Source organism: Anomaloglossus baeobatrachus, chromosome 3 (genome assembly GCF_048569485.1).
Source record: "Anomaloglossus baeobatrachus isolate aAnoBae1 chromosome 3, aAnoBae1.hap1, whole genome shotgun sequence".
NCBI classification, from domain to species: Eukaryota; Metazoa; Chordata; class Amphibia; order Anura; family Aromobatidae; genus Anomaloglossus; species Anomaloglossus baeobatrachus.
Genome location: NC_134355.1, coordinates 101,897,889 through 101,918,631, shown reverse-complemented (window position 1 = coordinate 101,918,631; position 20,743 = coordinate 101,897,889). Strand labels below are relative to the sequence as shown.

The following is a 20,743-nucleotide window of genomic DNA, read 5'->3' as shown; positions in this document are numbered from 1 at the left end:
CTCTAAAATGCAAAAGGAGGAATGTAACGTTATCAGAGTAAAGGTGCAAGAGATTAGGAGTGAGTAGGTTAGTTGCATACCTTAACGGCCGTCTTCCCAGACTGTGGCTTGGTGCAGCTGGGTTTGTGGGCTATTTAACTCCACAACCCGGAAGTATGGTGAGACGCCGGCGCATGCGCAGTAGCGATCTGCATTTATATTAGTGTATTAGCGGTACCGCTAGGACTTGAATAGATGCGCCTGCGCATGCGCAGTAGGGCAAATCTCATACTTAGACGTGGGAAGTGCTGGGAAGACGTTTCTTATGAAGGAGCTGCTATTGTTTTGTATAGGGACAAAGAATGCGAGGAGGGGGCACTACGGATGTGACTGACAGCATGGAGGTGAATACTGGCAGTTAATGATAGAGAGATAATGGGGTGGTATACATAATATTATCTGTAGATGATAATATGGTACTATATAGTCTGCATATTCATCTTCACCGCATACATCCCGACATTACCGCCCACATTTTCACCGCACACATCCCGACATTACCGCCCACATCTTCACCGCACACACACCGGCACTACTGCACCCATCATCACCGCACACACACACCGGCATTACCTCAGTGTTGTCCCCGCTGACAGCGCGATTCAATACAGTTGCTGTGTGGAGCTCACAGGAGCGGCGGTGTTCTACTGCCGCTCCTGTCAGCTTCATGTAGCAGAGCTGGATGTGGGACCTCGTGTGGATTACGCCGACCTGGAGGGGTATTTAGGGATTTTAGAAAAGTGGTTAAAGAGGGTGGTTTTTTTGTCTTTTATTCCAAATAAAGGATTTTTTCGGGTGTATGTGTTTATTTACTTTCACTTACAGGTTAATCATGGAAGGTATCTCGGCGAGACGGCTGCCATGATTAACCTAGGACTTAGTGGCAGCTATGGGCTGCTGCCATTAACTCCTTATTACCTCGATTGCCACCGCACCAGGGCAATTCGGGATGAGCCGGGTTGAGTCCCGGGACTGTCGCATCTAATGGATGCAGCAATTCCGGGCAGCTGCTGCCTGATATTTTTAGACAGGGGGGCTCCCCATAACATGGGGCTCCCCATCCTGAGAATACCAGCCTTCAGCCGTGTGGCTTTACCTTGGCTGGTATCAAAATTGGGGGGGACCACACGCCATTTTTTTAAATTATTTATTTATTTATTGTACTGCATGATATAGACCAGCCCACCGGCGGCTGTGATTGGTTGCAGTGAGACAGCTGTAACTCAGCGTGGGGGCGGGTCTGACTGCAACCAATCATAGGTGCCGGTGGGCGGGGGAAGCAGTGAACACGTGATTGAATAATGGGCGGCCCGCTTTTTCAAAAGAGGAAAAACCGCCGGAGCAGTGTGAGTGTGTCTGTATGTATGCAGCAGAGCAGTGTGTGTCTGTATGTATGCAGCAGAGCTGTGTGTGTCTATATATGCAGCAGAGCTGTGTCTGTATGTATGTATGCAGCAGAGCAGTATGTGTGTGTCTGTATGTATGTATGCAGCAGCAGTGTGTGTGTGTGTCTGTCCGTATGTATGCAGCAGAGCAGTGTGTGTGTCTCTGTATGTATGCAGCAGAGCAGTGTGAATGTCTGTATGCAGCAGAGCTGTGTGTGTCTGTCTGTAGGTATGTATGATGTGTATCTATGCATGTCAGTGTATATGACTGTATAGATTTGTCTGTTTATATGTATTTTGTGAGTTTGTCTTTAAATATGTATATGTACGTATCTGTGTATGTGTGTGTGTCTGCGTGTTTATGGGGCCCACTGGGACTCTTCCGCCCGGGGCCCACAAAAACCTGGAGCCGGCCCTGGTTGTGATAGTAACAAGGAGGATGTGAACTATTTGTGACTACCTGGTTTTGCCAGGGCGTCACAAGCATATTACTGGACATGAGAACAAGAGGTGAGTCTTTACTTATGCGTGGTACCGTGGCTCAGTGGTTAGCAGTACTGGGGTCCTGGGTTCAAATCCCACCAAGGACAACATCTGCAAGGAGTTTGTATTGTGATGCCCTGGACTAGCCAGGTAGTCACAGGTAGGCCCTTACACAAACACCTCCCCCCCTTAATAAGGTGACAGCAGCCAACCTACAAAACCTTGTCACCTCCCTCAGGGTTTGATGTCCACACCAGGGGGCGGAGCCAGGTGGTTGGTCCCGCCCACCAAGGAGTTCACAAGCTCTGAGGCAGGAAAAACAGGCAGTTCCCTGTGGGGAGCAGAGCTGAAGGGTGTAGATTAGTTTTGACAGTGAAGTGGAGTGGAGTTCAAGTGCAGACCTGTGTTCAGGTCTGCCACAGTATAACACCCTGTGTCTGGGTTGGAGCCCAGACACCTCTGGCAAGGAGGCAGATGGTGGTGGCTGCCTGCAGGAGCTGGGATTACAGCTGTTGGAACCGTAAAGACCGGGGACGGGTGGTGGCCCGCCGGTACCGAACCGGAAACCGATTGGAAACTGGAGCACCAGGAGGGGTACTCAGACCCAGTACGAGGCCCAGAACCAACTGGACCGAGTCAAATCAACTGATTGAGGACTGGACTTTAGGCCCTTTCCCACCTAAGACCCGACTGAAGACAACAGCCCAACCATAGGGGTAGAAAGCCAAAGCCCAGGCATAGAGACCCGATAGGCCAGCGTGTGCGGGCAAAAGGGCTCTACCGGAACACACCAGGCTCGGGAGTGGACTACCGTTGCTCAGGCATAGGAGTCATCATTTTCTACAAAAGTGAGGTGCAGGAGAAAGGCGGAAACCACCAACCTGAAAAGGGGAAAAGCACAGCCGGTTGTGGGCACCGTCCACCATCTTGTTTGGTTTACCAGAGACTCCAGCGTGTTTGTAATAGTGAGTACAACAGTGCCTTCGGGCCGCGCACTTCGCCGCACCGCACCGACACGCCAGCACGCATCATCCATTCCCCCACCTCAGCACCTCCCTCGTGCCCCCGGGACCATTATTCCCCCTACCCACGGAGGGGTCAACATCAAGCTGCGCAACACCGTCCCCGGGAGCCTAGTCAACGGCAGCGGTGGTGTCCATCCAGTCACCACAACCCGTGGGTGGCGTCACGAACTCAAATCCCCTATAAACAACCGCGGCTCCGGCCGTGGACCTCTCCACTGAACACCACCCCCTCACGTAGCGCCAGCAACCCCCCCTTTCAGAAGTAATGTGACCCCCGGGTCCGTGAGGAGCTCGAGCCACCCACCGATGAGCACGGATCCGAGCGGCTCGGCAAAAGTATATTCAGCCGAACAGCGAATGACAAGTCTTATCTCTCTTTGTCGGGACCCTATCCTAATATGCCTCTATCCAGGTTAAAAAAACCTACATGTAATGGCAGGTAGGATCCAGCTAAAATGAAAACGCTCTGGCTGAGGGGTGGCGTGCTCAGTCAGAAAGGTATGAAATACAGATATAAAAGACTGACCAGCACATCCAATGCTGAAAATTCAATAAAATTACATAAATATATACAGCAGCACTCTGAAAGCTAAAATATGTAAACATTGAATATAGGAATTTTGGTACTGCATTACTGCTATTGGAATTATATTTAAAAATTAGATACTTAGCTTAAAAATTGGCCAATCAATGTGGCCCAACAGCCAACGATTATTAGATTTGCTGGTCAGTCTTTTATATTTGTATTCCATTTCTTTCTGACTGAGCACTCCACCCTTCAGCGAGAGCGTGTTCATTTAGCTGGATCCTACCTGCCTATTACTTGTAATTTTTTTTAACCCAGATAGATGCATATTAGCATAGGGTCCCGATAAAGAAAGATACGCCTTGTTATTGGCTTTCAGGCTCACATAAATTGGCCAATATATAAGCTAAGTATCTCAATTTTAAACAAAGTTTCAATAGCAGTAATTGAGTACCAAAATTCCAATATTCAATGTTTGAATATTGTACTTACCTGCCTGTACTGTCCGACACCAGCCTCTACTGACTCAGAGTGATCACGGACCACTCCTGACGGTGATTCTGCTACTTCATTTTACTTCATGTCAACACAGCAGGTATTACTTTTCTGCTCTATTCAGTTGATGGTGCATCACTGCTGATTGAGAGCTTGCTCCCTGCAGTTAGGAAGTAGGGAGCCAGTTGTCAATCAACATTAAATTGGCCCTGTCATCAGTTTAGAACAGCAGAGAAGAAGCTGCTCTCTTGAAGTGAGTGATGTAAGCCGAAGCCACAGAATCGGCAGCTGGAGCTATCTGTGACCACTCTGAACTTGGCAGAACAGGCAGGTAGTTAGCAACTTACCATACCTGCCTGTAAGTTCTTAGCCCTATAGCAAAAAAATATGTAAAGTCCCGAATAACCCCTTTAATTTTCTAAATCTATAGAGATCTGAATTTTAGGCGTCATGTACACTAGCAATAAGAATGTATGGTTCCCGTAGTAGAAATGGTCCTAAGGATGTGATGTCAAGGATTACTCAGACATGAAAGTAAAGCAGGCTTTACACGCTACAATATATCTTACGATGTGTCAGCGGGGTCACGTCGTAAGTGACGCACATCCGGCATCGTAAGTTATATTATAACGTTTGACAGCTACGTGCGATTGCGATTGAACGTTAAAACGTTCATCGCACGAACGTCGTTCAATTCCTAAAAATTGAATGTGAGGTTGTTCAATGTTCCCGAGGTAGCACACATTGCAGTGTGTGACACCCCGGGAACGATGAACAGCAGCTTACCTGTGTCCCGCTGTTCCCGCCGGCAGTGCGGAAGGAAGGAGGTGTGCGGGATGTTTACGTCCCGCTCATCTCCGCCCCTCCGCTTCTATTGGCTGGCTGCCGCGTGACATCGCTGTGACGCCGAACGTCCCTCCCACTCCAGGCAGTGGATGTTCGCCGCCCACATCGAGGTCGTATGGAAGGGTAAGTACGTGTGACGGGAAATAATCGTTTGTGCAACACGTTCAACAAATTGAACGTGCTGCACATACGATGGGGGCGGGTACGATCGCATACGATATCGTATGCAAAATCGTAAGGTGTAAAGCAGGCTTAACTTTATATTAGAAAAATCATCAGTCCACCAGCATCCACCAATGAAATGTCTGAGATCAGAGATAGCTAAGGTCATTTAGCAGTCTATCAGAATTCACCTGGAATGGCTGAGATCAGAGATAACTCAGATCTTGGCTGTTCAACCCATTGAATGCCATGGTCAATAGTGATTAGGGAGTCTAGGTGCTTAGAGAGAGGGTGACATGGCAGCTAGGGGATAACACATTTCCCTACACCTGTCATGGTTTATGCCATTTAGATTTTATTGCTCATATGCTATAATGTTTGTTTGGTTTTTTTTAGAAAAAGTTCCCTGCAGGACTGTAAAGGAGCAGGTGCAGATATCATTAATAGTCTACTTTCAGGAAGTGTTGATGGATCCATAAGTAATGTTCCCCAAAAAGATAATAGGTAAATTTTAAAATGTCTATTGCCTCAGTTAAAGAGAACCTATCACCACTTTTTCGGCCTATAAGCTGCGGCCACCACCACTGGGCTCTTATATACAGCATTCTAACATGCTGTATATAAGAGCCCAGGCCGCTGTGTATAGCATAAAAACCCCTTTATATACTCACCTAGAAGGTCGCTCCAGTGCACAACAGTCGAATGGGTGGCGCCGTTCTCCGGGACCGGCGCCTCCCCTTTCGGCCATCTTGGTCTTCCTTATTCTGAAGCTGCGGTGCATGACGCGTCTACATCATAAACACGCGCCAGCATTGAGGTCCTGCGCAGGTGCACTTTTATCTGCCCTGTTCAGGTCAAAGTATTGTAGTGCGCCTGCGCATGACCTCAGTGATGCCGCGTGTGTATGATGTAGACGCATCATGCACCGCCGCTTCAGAATAAGGAAGACCAAGATGGCCAAAAGGGGAGGCGCCGGTCCCGGAGAACGAAGCCACCCAACTGACCAGTCTGCACCGGAGCAACCTTCTAGGTGAGTATTATAAAGTGTTTTTTATGTTCTACACAGCGGCCCTGGCTCTTATATACATATTGGTTTGGTTTTCTTTTGTCAATTATAGAAAAAAAAACAACACCATAACACAAGGATGTAAAAGGGCAGTATAAGATCCAGATAGATCCTCTTTTTTATATCAGGGGCAGGGGTCCCCAACCTGTGTCTTGGGAGTCACATGTTGCTCGTGGGCCCATGATGTGTGCTTGTGGCTGTCTGGCAACTTGGTGTATAAGCAAACTGCCATGTTGAGCAGGTGTCCAGATGGTGACTCTTATGAGTAGCCCCACACAGAAGAGCAGATCAAATTAGAGTAGGGTAGGAACTCCTGGACCGGTGTGATTTCTGTGAAAAGGCTTTGGCTTTCCCTTTACTGGTAATGGGGGCTCGAGATGTCACTATTGTGAGGGAGCAGGAGCTGGATGTGGCTCACGACCCTCTTTCAGAGTGGAATGTGGCTATTAAGGTCAGAAAGGTTGTGGACCTCTGTCACAGAGCAACATGTTTTTGTTAAGCTATCACTTGCTTTAATGTTCTGTTATATTTAGTGTATAATTTAAACAATCAGACGATAACAGCGTGTAAAATAAATAAATACAAAATAAATACACTTTAAAAGGTTATTCGAAAAAAAACTATTTTTACTTAGAAAAAGGGGTTTTTTTTGCAAAAACTGTAAAAGAAAAATATAGATGACAAAAAAACAGTGGTAGACCCATTTATCATAAAAACAAACCCACAGATGTCTATTTTAGGGAAAAAATAAAAAGTTATGGCTAACATTACTTGATGGTATTTAAACAATGACCAGTCATATTGTTACTAGAATGTGATAGTTTTTATTCCCTTAATTGATTTTAGAGATAAGATGCAAAATATGGATACTGCTCAGAATGGAAAACCTGTGCTTTCTGGAAGTCTAAGTGAGAATGAAATACATATTACTGGAGATGAGCACAAGAGGTGAGAGTTTACTTTAACATTTGTATAGCCTATTTAGTGTGGAAGCTCCTAAGGATGATAAGACATATAGACAAAGGTTATTCAGAGATGACAATTACTTTAAAATCAACATTCCGCCTGCATCCATCTATGGGAACCAAGCTAATCAGTGAGAAAAGCAGTAGGAGAAGCAAAAAGGAATTTGGAACACTGGCACAACAGAGGCACAGAGAAAGGGAGGGAGCTGTGTCCCCCAATGAAGGCTATGAGAAAGAAATTTTATGGTGAGTCCCTAAAATGTTCATTTCTCTATCGCTTCATTGGGAGACACAGGAAACCATAGAACAGGCAAAAGCAATCCCAAGGGTGAGAAGAAAGGGTTTGACAAAGGTATGTACCGATGACCAGGCAGCAGCCTTGCAAAGCTGCAAAATCGAGCCCTGATGTTGAATGGCCCAGGAAGCCCCCACAACTTGGGTGGAGTGAGCTGTAACCTTGAATGGGGCTGCTCTGTCTTCTAGAATAACAGAACAGATCCAACCATCCATATTAGCCTTAGGGGCATATACATCGCAGAAGACACTGGGGGCATGTATATCGCAAGAGATAATGGATCACACTGGTGTATAGCATCTGATGATTCTGTCATGCAGAGAATCGGATGCTATATGCAAATGACACTCGGCTCAAACTCTACTGCGAGCGTGAACCAAGTATCATTCTACTGTGCTCTGATTCGCATGCGAGAATTGGATCACAGGTGTGGAAGTGACAGAGAACTTAATTTCTCTATTTTCTCCATTGCTTCTGTCCACGGTAATCAGACTGTTTCACATGCACCCATAGACTTGTCTGCAGGGGGAAAATTGTATAAAAAGTAAGAGGTGATTTTTTTATACTTTTGATTGCTGAATTCAGAAAAAATATGTAAAAAAAATCCATCATGTACAGTTTTTTTTCTCACAAATGCTGTCACCATAGACTTCCAAAAGAATAGAATTCCATGGGGTTCCAAAAGGAATTTAATTCATACGTTTCTCAAGATGGTGCTCTAGTGTATTGCAGTGATGTTCCTGGGCTGATGAAAAAATTTAACATTGAGAATAACGTGAGCGAGTGGAGAGTCTTTATTAATTCATTAAAATAAAGTCTGGAAGCTGCGCTACTGCACAATAGCAGTAAGTATGCATCAGTGCCCGTAGGGAATTCACTTGAAGGAAAGCTATGAGAATTTAGACTTTATTCTCAAGAAACTAAACTACGAGGATCAAAGATGGTGATCTGAAAGTTCTCTCTTTGCTCCTTGGGCAGCAAGGAGTATACACAAACTACCCATCCTTTTGTTTGAATGGTACAGCCGGGATAGGACTCATAATAAAAGTTGTCCAACGAGAACATCTTTGCATCCTGCACTGAAGAACATAGTTGCGGAAAGTTTAGTTGATGCCACTAAAGTTCTCCTGTCACCACTCCACATTAAGCTTAGACTGATGAAGCAGTTTGTGAAAGCTCTACTGAAAGAAGGAGTTCCTGTCTATTAAGTTTCAGGGACTGTGCTAAGCAAAACTGACGGAAGGCATTTATATGGGTCTGGATATTTTAAAAATCATGAACAATGTGTTCGGAACAAAAATGAAAACTGTGGAGAAAAGGGTTTGGGATTCTTTCAAAGACGTCGTGAAGAAATATCTAGGTAACATCAAAGATCAAAAATTGAAGTCCATTGTGGAGAAGATGCTGAAACGTTTCAGAGCCTCGAGCTGTCAGATTAATTTACAAGTTATATTGTTTACATTCCCATTTAAACTACTATCCTGAAAATCTAGGTGCTATTAGTGAAGAGCTAGGAGAAAGATTTCATCAGGATATCAAGGAGATGGAACACGATACCAAGGTAGGTGGAACAAGAGCATAATCGGAGACTACTGCTCAATGCTTAACAGAGAAGATCCGCAGGCCTTCTATAAGAGAAAAGGGATCAACAGAAGCTTTGAAGAAAAAGAAAAAGGCGCAAGAATTAATTTCCAATAAAGTTGTAAAATGAATATTCAATAATTTTTTTATATATAATATTGTGTACATGATGGTTAAAAATAAGTGTTTTTCTGTTGTTTTTTTTATTTTAAATCAAGGCATAAGAAAACTTTTTGCATACTTGTGTTATCGGAGCCACTTGCAGCATGCAGCAATTGTTATCTCCTGCCGCATCGGCATGAAATATATATTGTAGATCTGCACTGCTTCATAGTATAACACAATTGTAGACACTGAACAAACAACCGCTCACCACAGTAGGATTCAGCCTGATTAATTCCTCCAGATAAATATCCTCGGTCCCAGCACGGTTCACGGCAGCCAGCCGTATATAGACATGAAGCAAGCAGGGGAAGGATCCAGCTCAGACTCCAAGGATTTGAATAAAAGGCATTTCTTTATTTCAACTTGTTTAAAAAGAATATATCCAAAAAAGATATAATGACCCCGGCTGTTTACACTGACAGATGGTAGATGAAGAAAAAACTACGCGTTTCGGCGGTACGCCTTCATCAGGTCAACCTGATGATATACTCTTTTTAAACAAGTTGAAATAAAGAAATGCCTTTTATTCAAATCCTTGGAGTCTGAGCTGGATCCTTCCCGTGCTTGCTTCATAGTATAACACAGGTCCGAGTGCTAGTGAATGAGCATGAAAAAATTACTGCAGATCTGCACTGCCCCATTGGTCAGAGAACTATCCAATAAAACATTGCACAGCACTCAGGTGTTATGCGCTCGTGTGAATGAGCTCTAAATAGCAAAAACCTGGTGACACATTCCCTTTAAAGCGTTAATGATATATGCATCTAATATATAAAGCTCAGTGTATGTATGTGTGTATGTATATATGTGTGTGTGTGTATGTATATATGTGTGTGTATGTCCGCTAAAGGAATTTGCACCGTCGCAATTACAATCATGAAATTTTGCACAAACGCCCCATGTGACCCAGGGAACGTCATAGACTATGTTTTGACGGGAAAATGTAACCCCGCACTTTACAGTTAGTCTCCAAAATCCTGCCTCCATTAAACTGAATTGAGGTGGGAGTTACAGGCTATTAGTAGCAACTGTCAGTGGTTGCTATAGGAACAAAATAAACTGTTAGTATAAGAAGCTTATGTGTGAGGTAATATGATGTCGGTGGGAAGACGGATAGAGAGAGAGAGAAAAAGACAGACAGACAGAGACAGAGACAGACGTGGAAAGAGACAGACAGAGACAGATGGGCAAAGAGACAGATGGGCAAAGAGACAGACGGGCAAAATGACAGACCTGGAAAGAGACAGACCTGGAAAGAGACAGACCTGGAAAGAGATAGACCTGGAAAAGAGACAGCCCTGGAAAGAGACAGATGGAAAAAGAGACAGACGGGCAAAGAGACAGACCTGGAAAAGAGACAGCCCTGGAAAGAGACAGACCTAGACAGAGACAGACCTGGAAAGAGACAGACCTGGAAAGAGAAAGCCGGGCAAAGAGACAGCCGGGCAAAGAGACAGCTGGGGAAAGAGATAGATGGGCAAAGAGACAGCCGAGCAAAGAGACAGCCGGGCAAAGAGACAGCCGGGCAAAGAGACAGACCTGTAAAGAGATAGACCTGTAAAGAGACAGACGGTGAAAGAGACAGACGGGCAAAGAGACAGCCGAGCAAAGAGACAGCCGGGCAAAGAGACAGCCGGGCAAAGAGACAGACCTGTAAAGAGATAGACCTGTAAAGAGACAGACGGTGAAAGAGACAGACGGGGAAAGAGACAGACAGGCAAAGAGACAGACAGGCAAAGAGACAGACAGGCAAAGAGACAGACAGGCAAAGAGACAGACGGGGAAAGAGACAGACGGGGAAAGAGACAGCCCTGGAAAGAGACAGACTGGGAAAGAGACAGACGGGGAAAGAGACAACCCTGGAAAGAGACAGACTGGGAAAGAGACAGACTGGGAAAGAGACAGACGGGGAAAGAGACAGACGGGGAAAGAGACAGACGGGGAAAGAGACAGACCTGGAAAGAGACAGACCTGGAAAGAGACAGACGGGGAAAGAGACAGAAAAAGACAGACAGGGAAAGAGACAGACAGGGAAAGAGAGAGACAGACAAACACACACATAGAGACAGACACAGAGATAGAGAGAGACAGACAGGCACAGAGATGGAGATAGATAAGACTGATACAAATACAGACAGAGACATAGACACAGACAGACAAAGAAAGACATAGACAGAGAGACAGACAGACCGCGACACACAGACAGAGACTGGAAGAGAGACAGAGAGACAGTTACTATCCCGGGCAACACCCGGGTACTACAGCTAGTATCTGATAAAGAAAACCCAATGTTCTCTTTCTTATTTTTAGCCCCTGTAACCACATTTTTCTGATTTATTTTACAGCCCAAAGGAAGAAAAAAAGCAGACTTTAGATCAGAAGATGGGTCAGACTGTGACAGATACTGAGAAACAACCAGAGCAGAACACCTTCTTATATAAAGACGGGTAACACGATTGCAACTGGCATTAATTATGAGACTCTAGAACAGAGGTCCCCAACCTTGAGAGCCACATCCTGCTCCCCTCTCCCAGTAGTGACACCCAGAGCCCTCATTACCATTATAATGACAGCCAAAGATTTTCCACTGAGACAGTATTCCAAGATCCAGGGTTTCCTAATCCTTACCCTCATTTAGATCTGCTCTTCTGTGTGGGGCTACTCAAAAAAGTCACCATCTGGAGACCTGCTGATCATAGCTGTTTGCTAGACCTGAAGCTTATGCACCAAGGTAATAAACACTTGTGAGCCACAGATCATGGGCCAGTGAGCTAAAGGTTGGAGACCCCTGCTCTAAAATGGTTCAGACAACAAATACTGTAGGTTAGCTTTAAATTTGGCAGTTGAGCTATCACTGAGACAAACCTCTTAGACCATATTATATTACTTGCACCAACTAAATCACCCCTAAAGTGTTAATACAAAAATGGGATAATCGCTTATTTGTGGGTTTCCCTTTCATAATTTTATCGTGTCACATGCTTCTTTCAGTCATGAGGCATTAGAAATAGGAATTGTCCTCTTTAGGATGCTTGTGTTCTAGCACTTATGGAGGGAACTGTGCATGCGCGGTGTTATGCACCAGGACTGCATTCTTGAGATAGACACAGATCTTTACCACGACTAGTCAGAGGCTGCTCTCAAAGTGCTGAGTTCTGCTGTATGGTCCCCAGTCGATCCCCGGATAGTTCGGACGCACAACCCGGTACACTCCTCAGTGTCCTTTCCTGGTCATCTTCCTGCGCTGACCTCTCCCGCCTGTCCCACGCCTGTACGCAGAGCCCCGAGCCAGTGTCTGCGAGCCCTGTTGGGTGGCTTGAAGCTCTATCCCTTGGCCTTTTGTGGTTACCTTTTCACTGGACGTGTGTCGATCTGGCTCCAGTACTTGCAGTAGCCTAAGGCGGGCTTTGCACGTTGCGACATTGCACGTGCGATGTCGGTGGGGTCAAATCGAAAGTGACGCACATCCGGCGTCGCAGTCGATATCGCAACGTGCAAATCCTTTTTGATACGATGAACGAGCGCAAAAGCGTCGTTATCGTATCATCGCTGCAGCCTCCGACATTTCCATAATGCCGGTGCAGCGACAGGTGCGATGTTGTTCCTCGCTCCTGTGGCAGCGCACATCGCTGTGTATGAAGCCGCAGGAGCGAGGAACTTCACCTTACCTGCCACCGGCTGCAATGAGAAGGACGGAGGTGGGCGGGATGTTTACATCCTGCTCATCTCCGCCCCTCCGCTTCAATTGGCCGCCTGCCGTGTGACGTCACTGTGACGCCGCACGACCCGCCCCCTAAGGAAGGAGGCGGGTCGCCGGCCAGAGGGACGTCGCACGGCAGGTATGTGCGTGTAAAGCTGCCGTAGCGATAATAATCGCTACGGCAACTTTCACTATATATCGAACGTGCGACGGGGGCGGGACTATCGCTGCAGCATCGGTAACACATTGTTACTGATGTCGCAGCGTGCAAAGCCCGCCTTAGCCTCCTTTTTGCTAGCTGAGTCTTGAAGTTCTCCACTAGTTAAGGGTCCGGTCCCCTATGTGTCCAAGTCCCTCCACAACAGTATGCCGGTGTGGAAAAGAGTCCACGGTGTTTGGCGCACTTCCCATGGCCCTAGGACCCCTTCTTTCCCACAATCCTGAGACAAGCTGATCCAGCCCTCATCCCCAGGACTGCTCTCCTCCGTGTCCTATTCCAACTGGCTTACGTTCTATATTCTGCTCCCACTAACTAGACTCCACCCCCAGGCTGGCTTCAGACTGTGCATATTAATGGCAACATCAAAGGTGCGACTGGCCCTAACCACGATCTAGTGGAGTGTTGCTAATTGAGTATCTGTGTTTGTGTATACCAATTTGTGACCTCCTCCTTACCCGTGAATGGGATACCATACCTCTGGCTGAGGTGCAGTACCTCGTTGGTGACTAAAGTCTCATTGGAGCCACAGTGGCACCCACATCAATCAGATATTATCCATTGTTGCCTAATCTTGTCTTAAAATAACAAGATGGGGCAACAAAAGTGCAGCATGCAGAATTTTGTTTTCTGTTCTAAAAACTGATACATAATGAAACCTAAATGAATAGTCAATAATACCCGTCCGGTTCAGTTCCACCAGTTATGCAAAAGATCCATTTTGAATATGAATAGATATTAAATATGGACTGCTCCTTTCATCAGACAGTCACCTGACTTTACTTTGCGATATGATCAGGTCTGTGCAAAAGCTCAAATATTTCTTAATTCTGTAGAGATACAGAAAAGGAAATTGCTGAAGTGAAGATAAGTGAAGATACCGACGAGCCCACTTCTGGACAAGTAGACAGGTATTATGATGCTGATGGTGGACCTAGTTAGTCCAGTATCCTAGAACTTCAGGAAGGAGATCTAAACCTTTTTACTTACAGCTGTAGAGTGCAACGATAAATAGAAATATTGTTCCCTTCATATTAAAAGTAACAAAATGGTCACTACAGGTAAGGAAGGGGAGGGGGTGAGGGTGCACTTACATTTCTGCTATGGCATCACTGAATTGTAGAGGCCACTTTTTAATAGTCATTTCAAATTATCAACCAAGGCAGGATAATGACAGATAATAGTCCTATATACAGTAGATAACATAATACCACACCTTATGCAATATATGATGGTCACAGCTCACTGCTTCCTCCTGTACAATGACCTTTAACCACATCACAAACCATGCTTAGAAAACTATGCTAAAGAAGTTAATGAGTCTGATCCTGACTGCTGCTGGTTATGGTCCTTGTGGCTACTGTAATCTTATGTCCAAATGCTATTTACAAAAACTGAGGCAGTTCCAATTAGCAAAAAAACCCATCTACAATCAAAATAAGAACGTCCTGTGATCAGCTTCATGTCAGAGGACACGTTTAACAAAAAATGATTGCACAAAACGGACAACTCTGACAATAATCTGACTTTCCTGTGTGGTCACGTGTGCACAAGCTCCAGTATGTCTTCATTTCTGTAATTTGTTTTACAGCACATTATCGACGGAAAGCAAAACTACAGAAAAGGAAAAGGGAACTACAGTAAAGGAAATTGTGGATGTGACGATCAGTGAAACAGTGACATATGTTGAGGATCCCAGTTATGGAGACACTTCTGCACACAGGTATTATCCAGACAAGTATTATGACCCTCATGAAATGGCCTGTGCTTGTGCAGGGACTGTTATATTTACTGCTGAATTTTTTTATAAGTAAAGCAACAAAACAGATCCCTAATTCTACAGGCTGCAGAAAGGATTATATAGTAATTTAGCAGCAATATGGAAATTTGTCTTACAACTAAGGAAGCATGGATGTTCGGGTTCACACGGTTTAGTTTGATACTTGGACTTTACCCGAACTTGACCTCCAACCTCATATAAGTCAATGAGGACCCAAACTTTTGAACTGTAAAATGTTTGTTGTAAGGGTTAGGGTCCTGCAAAAGGAAGCCAAATGGAGGTAAGAGCAGGACAATTGCACTGAAAACAAATGTGCATAGGGATTAAATAAATAATTTAAATAAATGGCGTGGAGTTCCCCCCTACTTTTGATAATGAGCCAAGGTAAAGCAGACAGCTGTGGGTTGGTATTATCAGGCTTGGAAGGACCATGGTTATTTGACCCTTCCCAGCCTAAAAATAGTACCCTGTAGTGGTCACAGAACTGGCACATCTAATAGATGAGCCAATTCTGGCACTTTGCCCAGCTCTTCCCATTCGCCCTTGTGTTGAGACAATCAGGGTAATTTTTTTTATGGGTTTAATAGAGAAAAATAATCAATCACGCCATATTTTTACTCCATTTACCGATCACCATAAATAATCTGATTACTGAATTGTTGTTGGGTCATTACTATTACAGGGACACCAAATATGTCTGTAATTTGATGATTTGTGATGTTTATTAATTTTTTTAAAAAATTTTACATTAAAAATGTCATTATAATTGTTTTTTAATATCTTTTAGTTATTTTATAGGAAAAAAAAATATTTATTTTATTCTCCCTCCAGAATACAGGGACATAGAGATACATGGTATGGAGCAGTGTATTTCTATGTGCCAATATAATCTGGCTTGGTGTCAGAGCCTGCATTGCAGCTTCAAGTATGCAAAATTCTACCAGTGACATCAACAGAGCTTGCTCTCAGCTACAACTGTCTGCAATGTTGTTGGGCGCAGCCTTGCGCAATACAGTTCTATGGAGAGAGGCCTCTCTGGGAACATGCATATCCACAATTGCGGTCACGTGACTGCCATTCCCAGGGAATCCCTGTAGTGCCCACTGTGTGCGGTGGGAAGATTCATTAGTCTTCAGTCACACAGAGTGACTGTAGACATCACTTTAGACCAGACAACCCCTTTAAGAGAACAGAAAAATATCTCCCCTTTGTTTCCATGCTGTACACTCCAGGTCTACACACACACACACACACACACACACATATACATACATACATACATACATACACACACACACACACACACACACACACACAAACACACACACACACACACACACACGTTGGTATCACAAAATTATAGGATTTTTTTTATGTTTTACAATGTATATCCATTCTAGAAAGGCTATAAATGTTAGTCTCCTATTAGTTCCTAAAGTTTTCCAGGTGATAGATCCTCTTAAAGTCAGATGTGTGACTTGTAAATTCTTACAATGAAGTCTGAATTTTCACTCTTGTAGAGTACGACGGTGTACAAATTGGGGATAAATCTTGACAGCAGTGTTCTCTTTAAAGTTATCCAAATTTATCAAAACATTACGCAATACAATGATAATTTAAATAAAAGCAACGCAGCCACAAACAAATCTGACTTCAAAAAGTCCTTTCTAACGTTTTATTCCTTTATTTTTTTTCTCCCTAGTAAAGAGAAGAAAAGTATACAGAAAGTTGTAACAGTATCTGAAGAAGAAATAATCGAAGATGGAAAAGAGCTAAAGATAGTAGAAGAGAAACAAGTAGAGTATGTAGAATCCTGGGAATCGTATGAAAGTACTGAAGAATCTGATATGGTAAAGTCTTTATTCTTTTTTTATACATAAAAAAAAGTTATAAGGGTAAGTGCACACGATCTGGAGTGCCAATGTTCTGGATGCAGTGTATATTTGCATTATTTGTGCCCATGATCAGGTTTCTGGGTGCAGAGTATATTCCCTCTGTTCTCCCGCTGAGAACACTCATGACTCTGCAAAAATAAATTGACATGCTGCGACTCGGAAAGCCGCGCCACAGGTCGGCTAACGGAACTTCTAAAAGAAGCACAATGGGCAGGAGATTTCTATTAATCCTGTCCTGTCCACTGTCCTTGTACCTTAAAACGCAGCATTTTGGATGCAGCAAAAACACTGTATGTCTAAACCGCTGATAAAACTGATCGTGTGCACTCACCCCAATAGTACTGAGAAAAAGTAAAACCTGCTACCTGAAATTTTGCTTTTATTATGCCTTAAAGTAGGACTGAATTACTCCCTAGGAGCAGCCCACACTGAATACATAATTTACATAATATAATTGATGCTACATAACCCCCATATTACCTAACTAAAATAGACAAAATTCTACCAGAATAAAACAATTACTGAGTACTATGTGCTGCATCTGGAATTAATTGCAACATTTCCAGTAACAATTTTTACTTCCTATTTTTCCTCAGCAGCAAATTAAGTATTTATGTAATGAAAATGGAGTAGGGGGAATATAAAGCTGCACTTAGAACTCCAGTGCCAAAGGCTCAGCTTTGGTTTTCAATGTAAAGGAAGTAAAGCTTTGTGAAGATAGCAGGTGAAGAAGACTAAAGGCTGCTTTACACATGTCGATGTGTCGTGCGATCGCACCCGCTCCCATAGTTTGTGCGGCACGGGCAATTTGTTGGCCGTGTTGCACAAAGTCGGTAACCCCCGTCACACGTACTTACCTTCCAAGCGACCTCGCTGTGGCAGCGAACATCCACTTCCTGGAGGGGGAGGGACGTTTGGCGTCACAGCAACGTCACACAGCGGCCGCCCAATAGAAGTGGAGGGGCGGAGATGAGCGGGACGTAACATCCCGCCCACCTCCTTCCTTCCGCATTGCCAGCGAGACACAGGTAAGCTGTGTTCGTCGTCCCCGGGGTGTCACACAGAGCGATCTGTGGTGCCTCAGGGACGACGAACAACCTGCATCCAGAAATTGACCGAGATTTAGAAAATGAACGACGTGTCAACGATGAACAAGAAGGTGAATATTTCTGCTCGTTCACTGCCGCACATAGCTGTCACACGTTACGATATGTCAAACAATGCCGGATGTGCGTCGTAGCATGTAACGTGGCCTTTAGGCTATGTGCGCACTAGAAAGTGCCTTTTTCTTAAGGAAAATCCGGACCCTCTTAAATAATCCCGCACCGGAGGTAAAAAAAAAAAAAGGCCCGAAAACCGCAGCAAAATCTGCATGTGGTCTTACCGCGGTTTGCCGCGGATTTACCGCGGTTTGCCGCGGATTTTCTGCAAGTTGGTCCCCACGGATTTTTACCATTATCTATGGCAAAAGCCGCAGGTACCTGCGGAAAAGAAGTGACATGCTCATTAATTCTGCAGCAGAAAATCCGCGGGTAAATCCACGGGTATAAAAAAACGCAGTGTGCGCACAGCATTTTTTAAAACTCATAGGATTTGCTGGGGAATGACTACGGCAATGTTAGACAAATTTTCAGCAGCAAAATCCGCGGTAAATCTGCAGCGTGTGCACTAAACCATGGGTATATAAAAATACACCAGGAGGGTGACACTAAAAATTACAACCATAAGAAAAAAGTCAGCTTCTCCTCAGCAGGCTAAACTTGCCACTTGGCATTAAAGGGACCCTGGTAGCTGAGGCATACTACCCAACTCGTATCAGCCACAGTCTGTCTAATCCCAGCCCAGTCATTACCGCACCCTCTGTGCACTCCCTAAAAAGAAGCCTCGTCATCAGTGACTCTTGTTTCAGGGGCTGGTCTGGTCTCTGCTGTGCTCTTGCGCACTGTCATTGTGTGATGTGCACAATGACAGCACGCTCTGTGTTGCCGGTTCAGATCGGTAGTAACTAGCTGGCAACAGAGCAGAACGCATTCTCAGTGTTCAGTGTCAGGATACCCAACATTCAGAGAGCAGTGATGTCAATTACGAGGGCGGCGCAGGTCTCTGAACACCAGGTATCCTGACACCATACACTGCTCTGTGACCACTTCATTATTACTCGCATTATGCTTTATTTCAGGGAGTGGCTAGGATGCACTAGGACTCTCAAAGAAGTGTCATCATACAGGTGTTAAGGACGTGACTCAACTGGTCACTCTTTGGATCTGACTGCTGTTTCAAATTATAATGTCATGAGTGCACGCGAGAAAGAACAATAATAGACACTATATCGGTTATGGACCTTCTCCATGACAGACCCTGAAGGAACTGAACTTTATTCTTAGACAAAGCCCTAGACCGAGAAGTAAAGGGGTGTGAACAAAAGTTTTAGTCCAATCAAGTATCGTAGGTCAGGGCTTCAACACGTATAGAAATCTGCATATCCTCTTCTTGATTGGACAGTCCAAGCTTTAGGAATGCTCTTTGTTCATCATCCCGGGTGTAGACAGGATATGGCAGCCATCTTCAAATTACATATACTGATATATACTGTGTTAAAGAACAAAGACATGCATAAATATGTGCGTTAGTTTACATCTACTAAACTATATACCTGAGTCTATGAAATTGCTGAATTAAGTATTTCTGGTTATTTAATTCTCATCCCCAACAGTCCCCCCTAAAGACTTATTTCTGCCATTTCTGAATTCTAAGGGTACTGTGTTCCCTTAGGAAGAGAGGTAGAAAGATCTGTTGGAAAAACTGCCTAACTGAACGTTGAGGCATGGGCGGAAAGGTGAAAGGGGTTTTCTTCACCGGTTTGAGACCAAGGACTCCTAGGCACTCGCCTAGCCTCACTCTTCGTAGTGGGGCTTTCCCATGTCCCAAGGTTCTCTAAGTCCTCACTTCTAACTGTTCTGGCAATAATGGTCTGAGACTGTACAGGTTTTCTGAAAAGGATAAGTATGAGCAGAACGCTCAGTGCACCTCTGGTTGATTGACCCTTCTGCAATGCGAGGTGTGGATCCATGGATATTTTTTTTTTTGATCGGCCCATCTGGTGTTGACTCATGGCTCTTTTTCACTTGTCCTTTAGGATCAATCAGTCTCCTGACCGAAAACCATATACTACTAGCTCTGATTTAAGATCTGGAATTGAAAAATACACCTGATTATCACACTCTTTAGTCAATCATATAAAAATTGTACATGCCTGTCCTAAACCAAAAAACATCTTACATAAAGACCTGTTTATTACGAAAAGAAAACAAAACATACATTTCGTACACGATTTGCCAGTTTCCACTTTCTATAAAATATACGCTTTTTGTAAACCCATTTTTTAACATACCACCATCATGTGCTTCTCAGCAATAACGTCGTTTTCTGCACTGGAATGCCTCTGACCAAACCTGGAGAGAAATCTACACAACACGCACAGACTTGCATACAACGTGCTCATGACATACATCTATAATCAGTCTGCAGTCTCTAAGAATGGGTAGAGCAGGTGCAAGGTGTTACTGCGGATTCTTTACAGTTTTTTTTCTCACTTCGTTCTAGGCACATGTCTTATAAGACTGGGTGAATCTGCTCACCTGGGTACTGAACCTTGGTGTTACCAAAGCACACACTGACAATTGTCTTACACAGATTTTAGTCCATAGGTTACCTGGGCCATCATTAAGAAGAGCTCTCATGACAGAGAAAGCTTACCACCCTTTATCCACAGACTTTCCTCAGTCAGTTGGCTCCCTGCATGTCACACTCCATTCCTTGTTGATGTGATTGTTCCTGTAGGGATTTAAGAACACAAGGAGTGACAAAATTCACTGATGTGACAAGTGCCACCGAGGTATGGTCCATATTGGTGAAAGACTCTCAACTCTAGGTCCGTTCACTGCTTCTTGGTCAGCTGCACCTGTGCGAGGATCTCCATCCGATTCCATCAGCTCAGATCTAGATTTTCTCTTCAGCATACCTAATTCATTTGACAACAGGAAAGATCTACAACCTACATACACATCTAAAGACTCTTACCCACTCCTGTTCTACCCATCTAGAGAGGCCTTTAATGC

At 44.4% G+C, this 20,743-nt stretch overlaps 1 protein-coding gene across 1 annotated transcript in view; it reads left to right on the top strand.

Moving 5' to 3' along the window:
* Positions 1–20,743, top strand: part of LOC142297178 (protocadherin Fat 4-like) — a 225,280-nt gene that overhangs the window by 192,612 nt on the left and 11,925 nt on the right. Inside the window, exons 38-43 of the mRNA XM_075341447.1 lie at positions 5,358–5,465; positions 6,874–6,975; positions 11,379–11,480; positions 13,787–13,861; positions 14,542–14,673; positions 16,433–16,580. Coding sequence (XP_075197562.1) covers positions 5,358–5,465; positions 6,874–6,975; positions 11,379–11,480; positions 13,787–13,861; positions 14,542–14,673; positions 16,433–16,580 — 667 coding nt within the window. The remainder of the gene's footprint in view (positions 1–5,357; positions 5,466–6,873; positions 6,976–11,378; positions 11,481–13,786; positions 13,862–14,541; positions 14,674–16,432; positions 16,581–20,743) is intronic.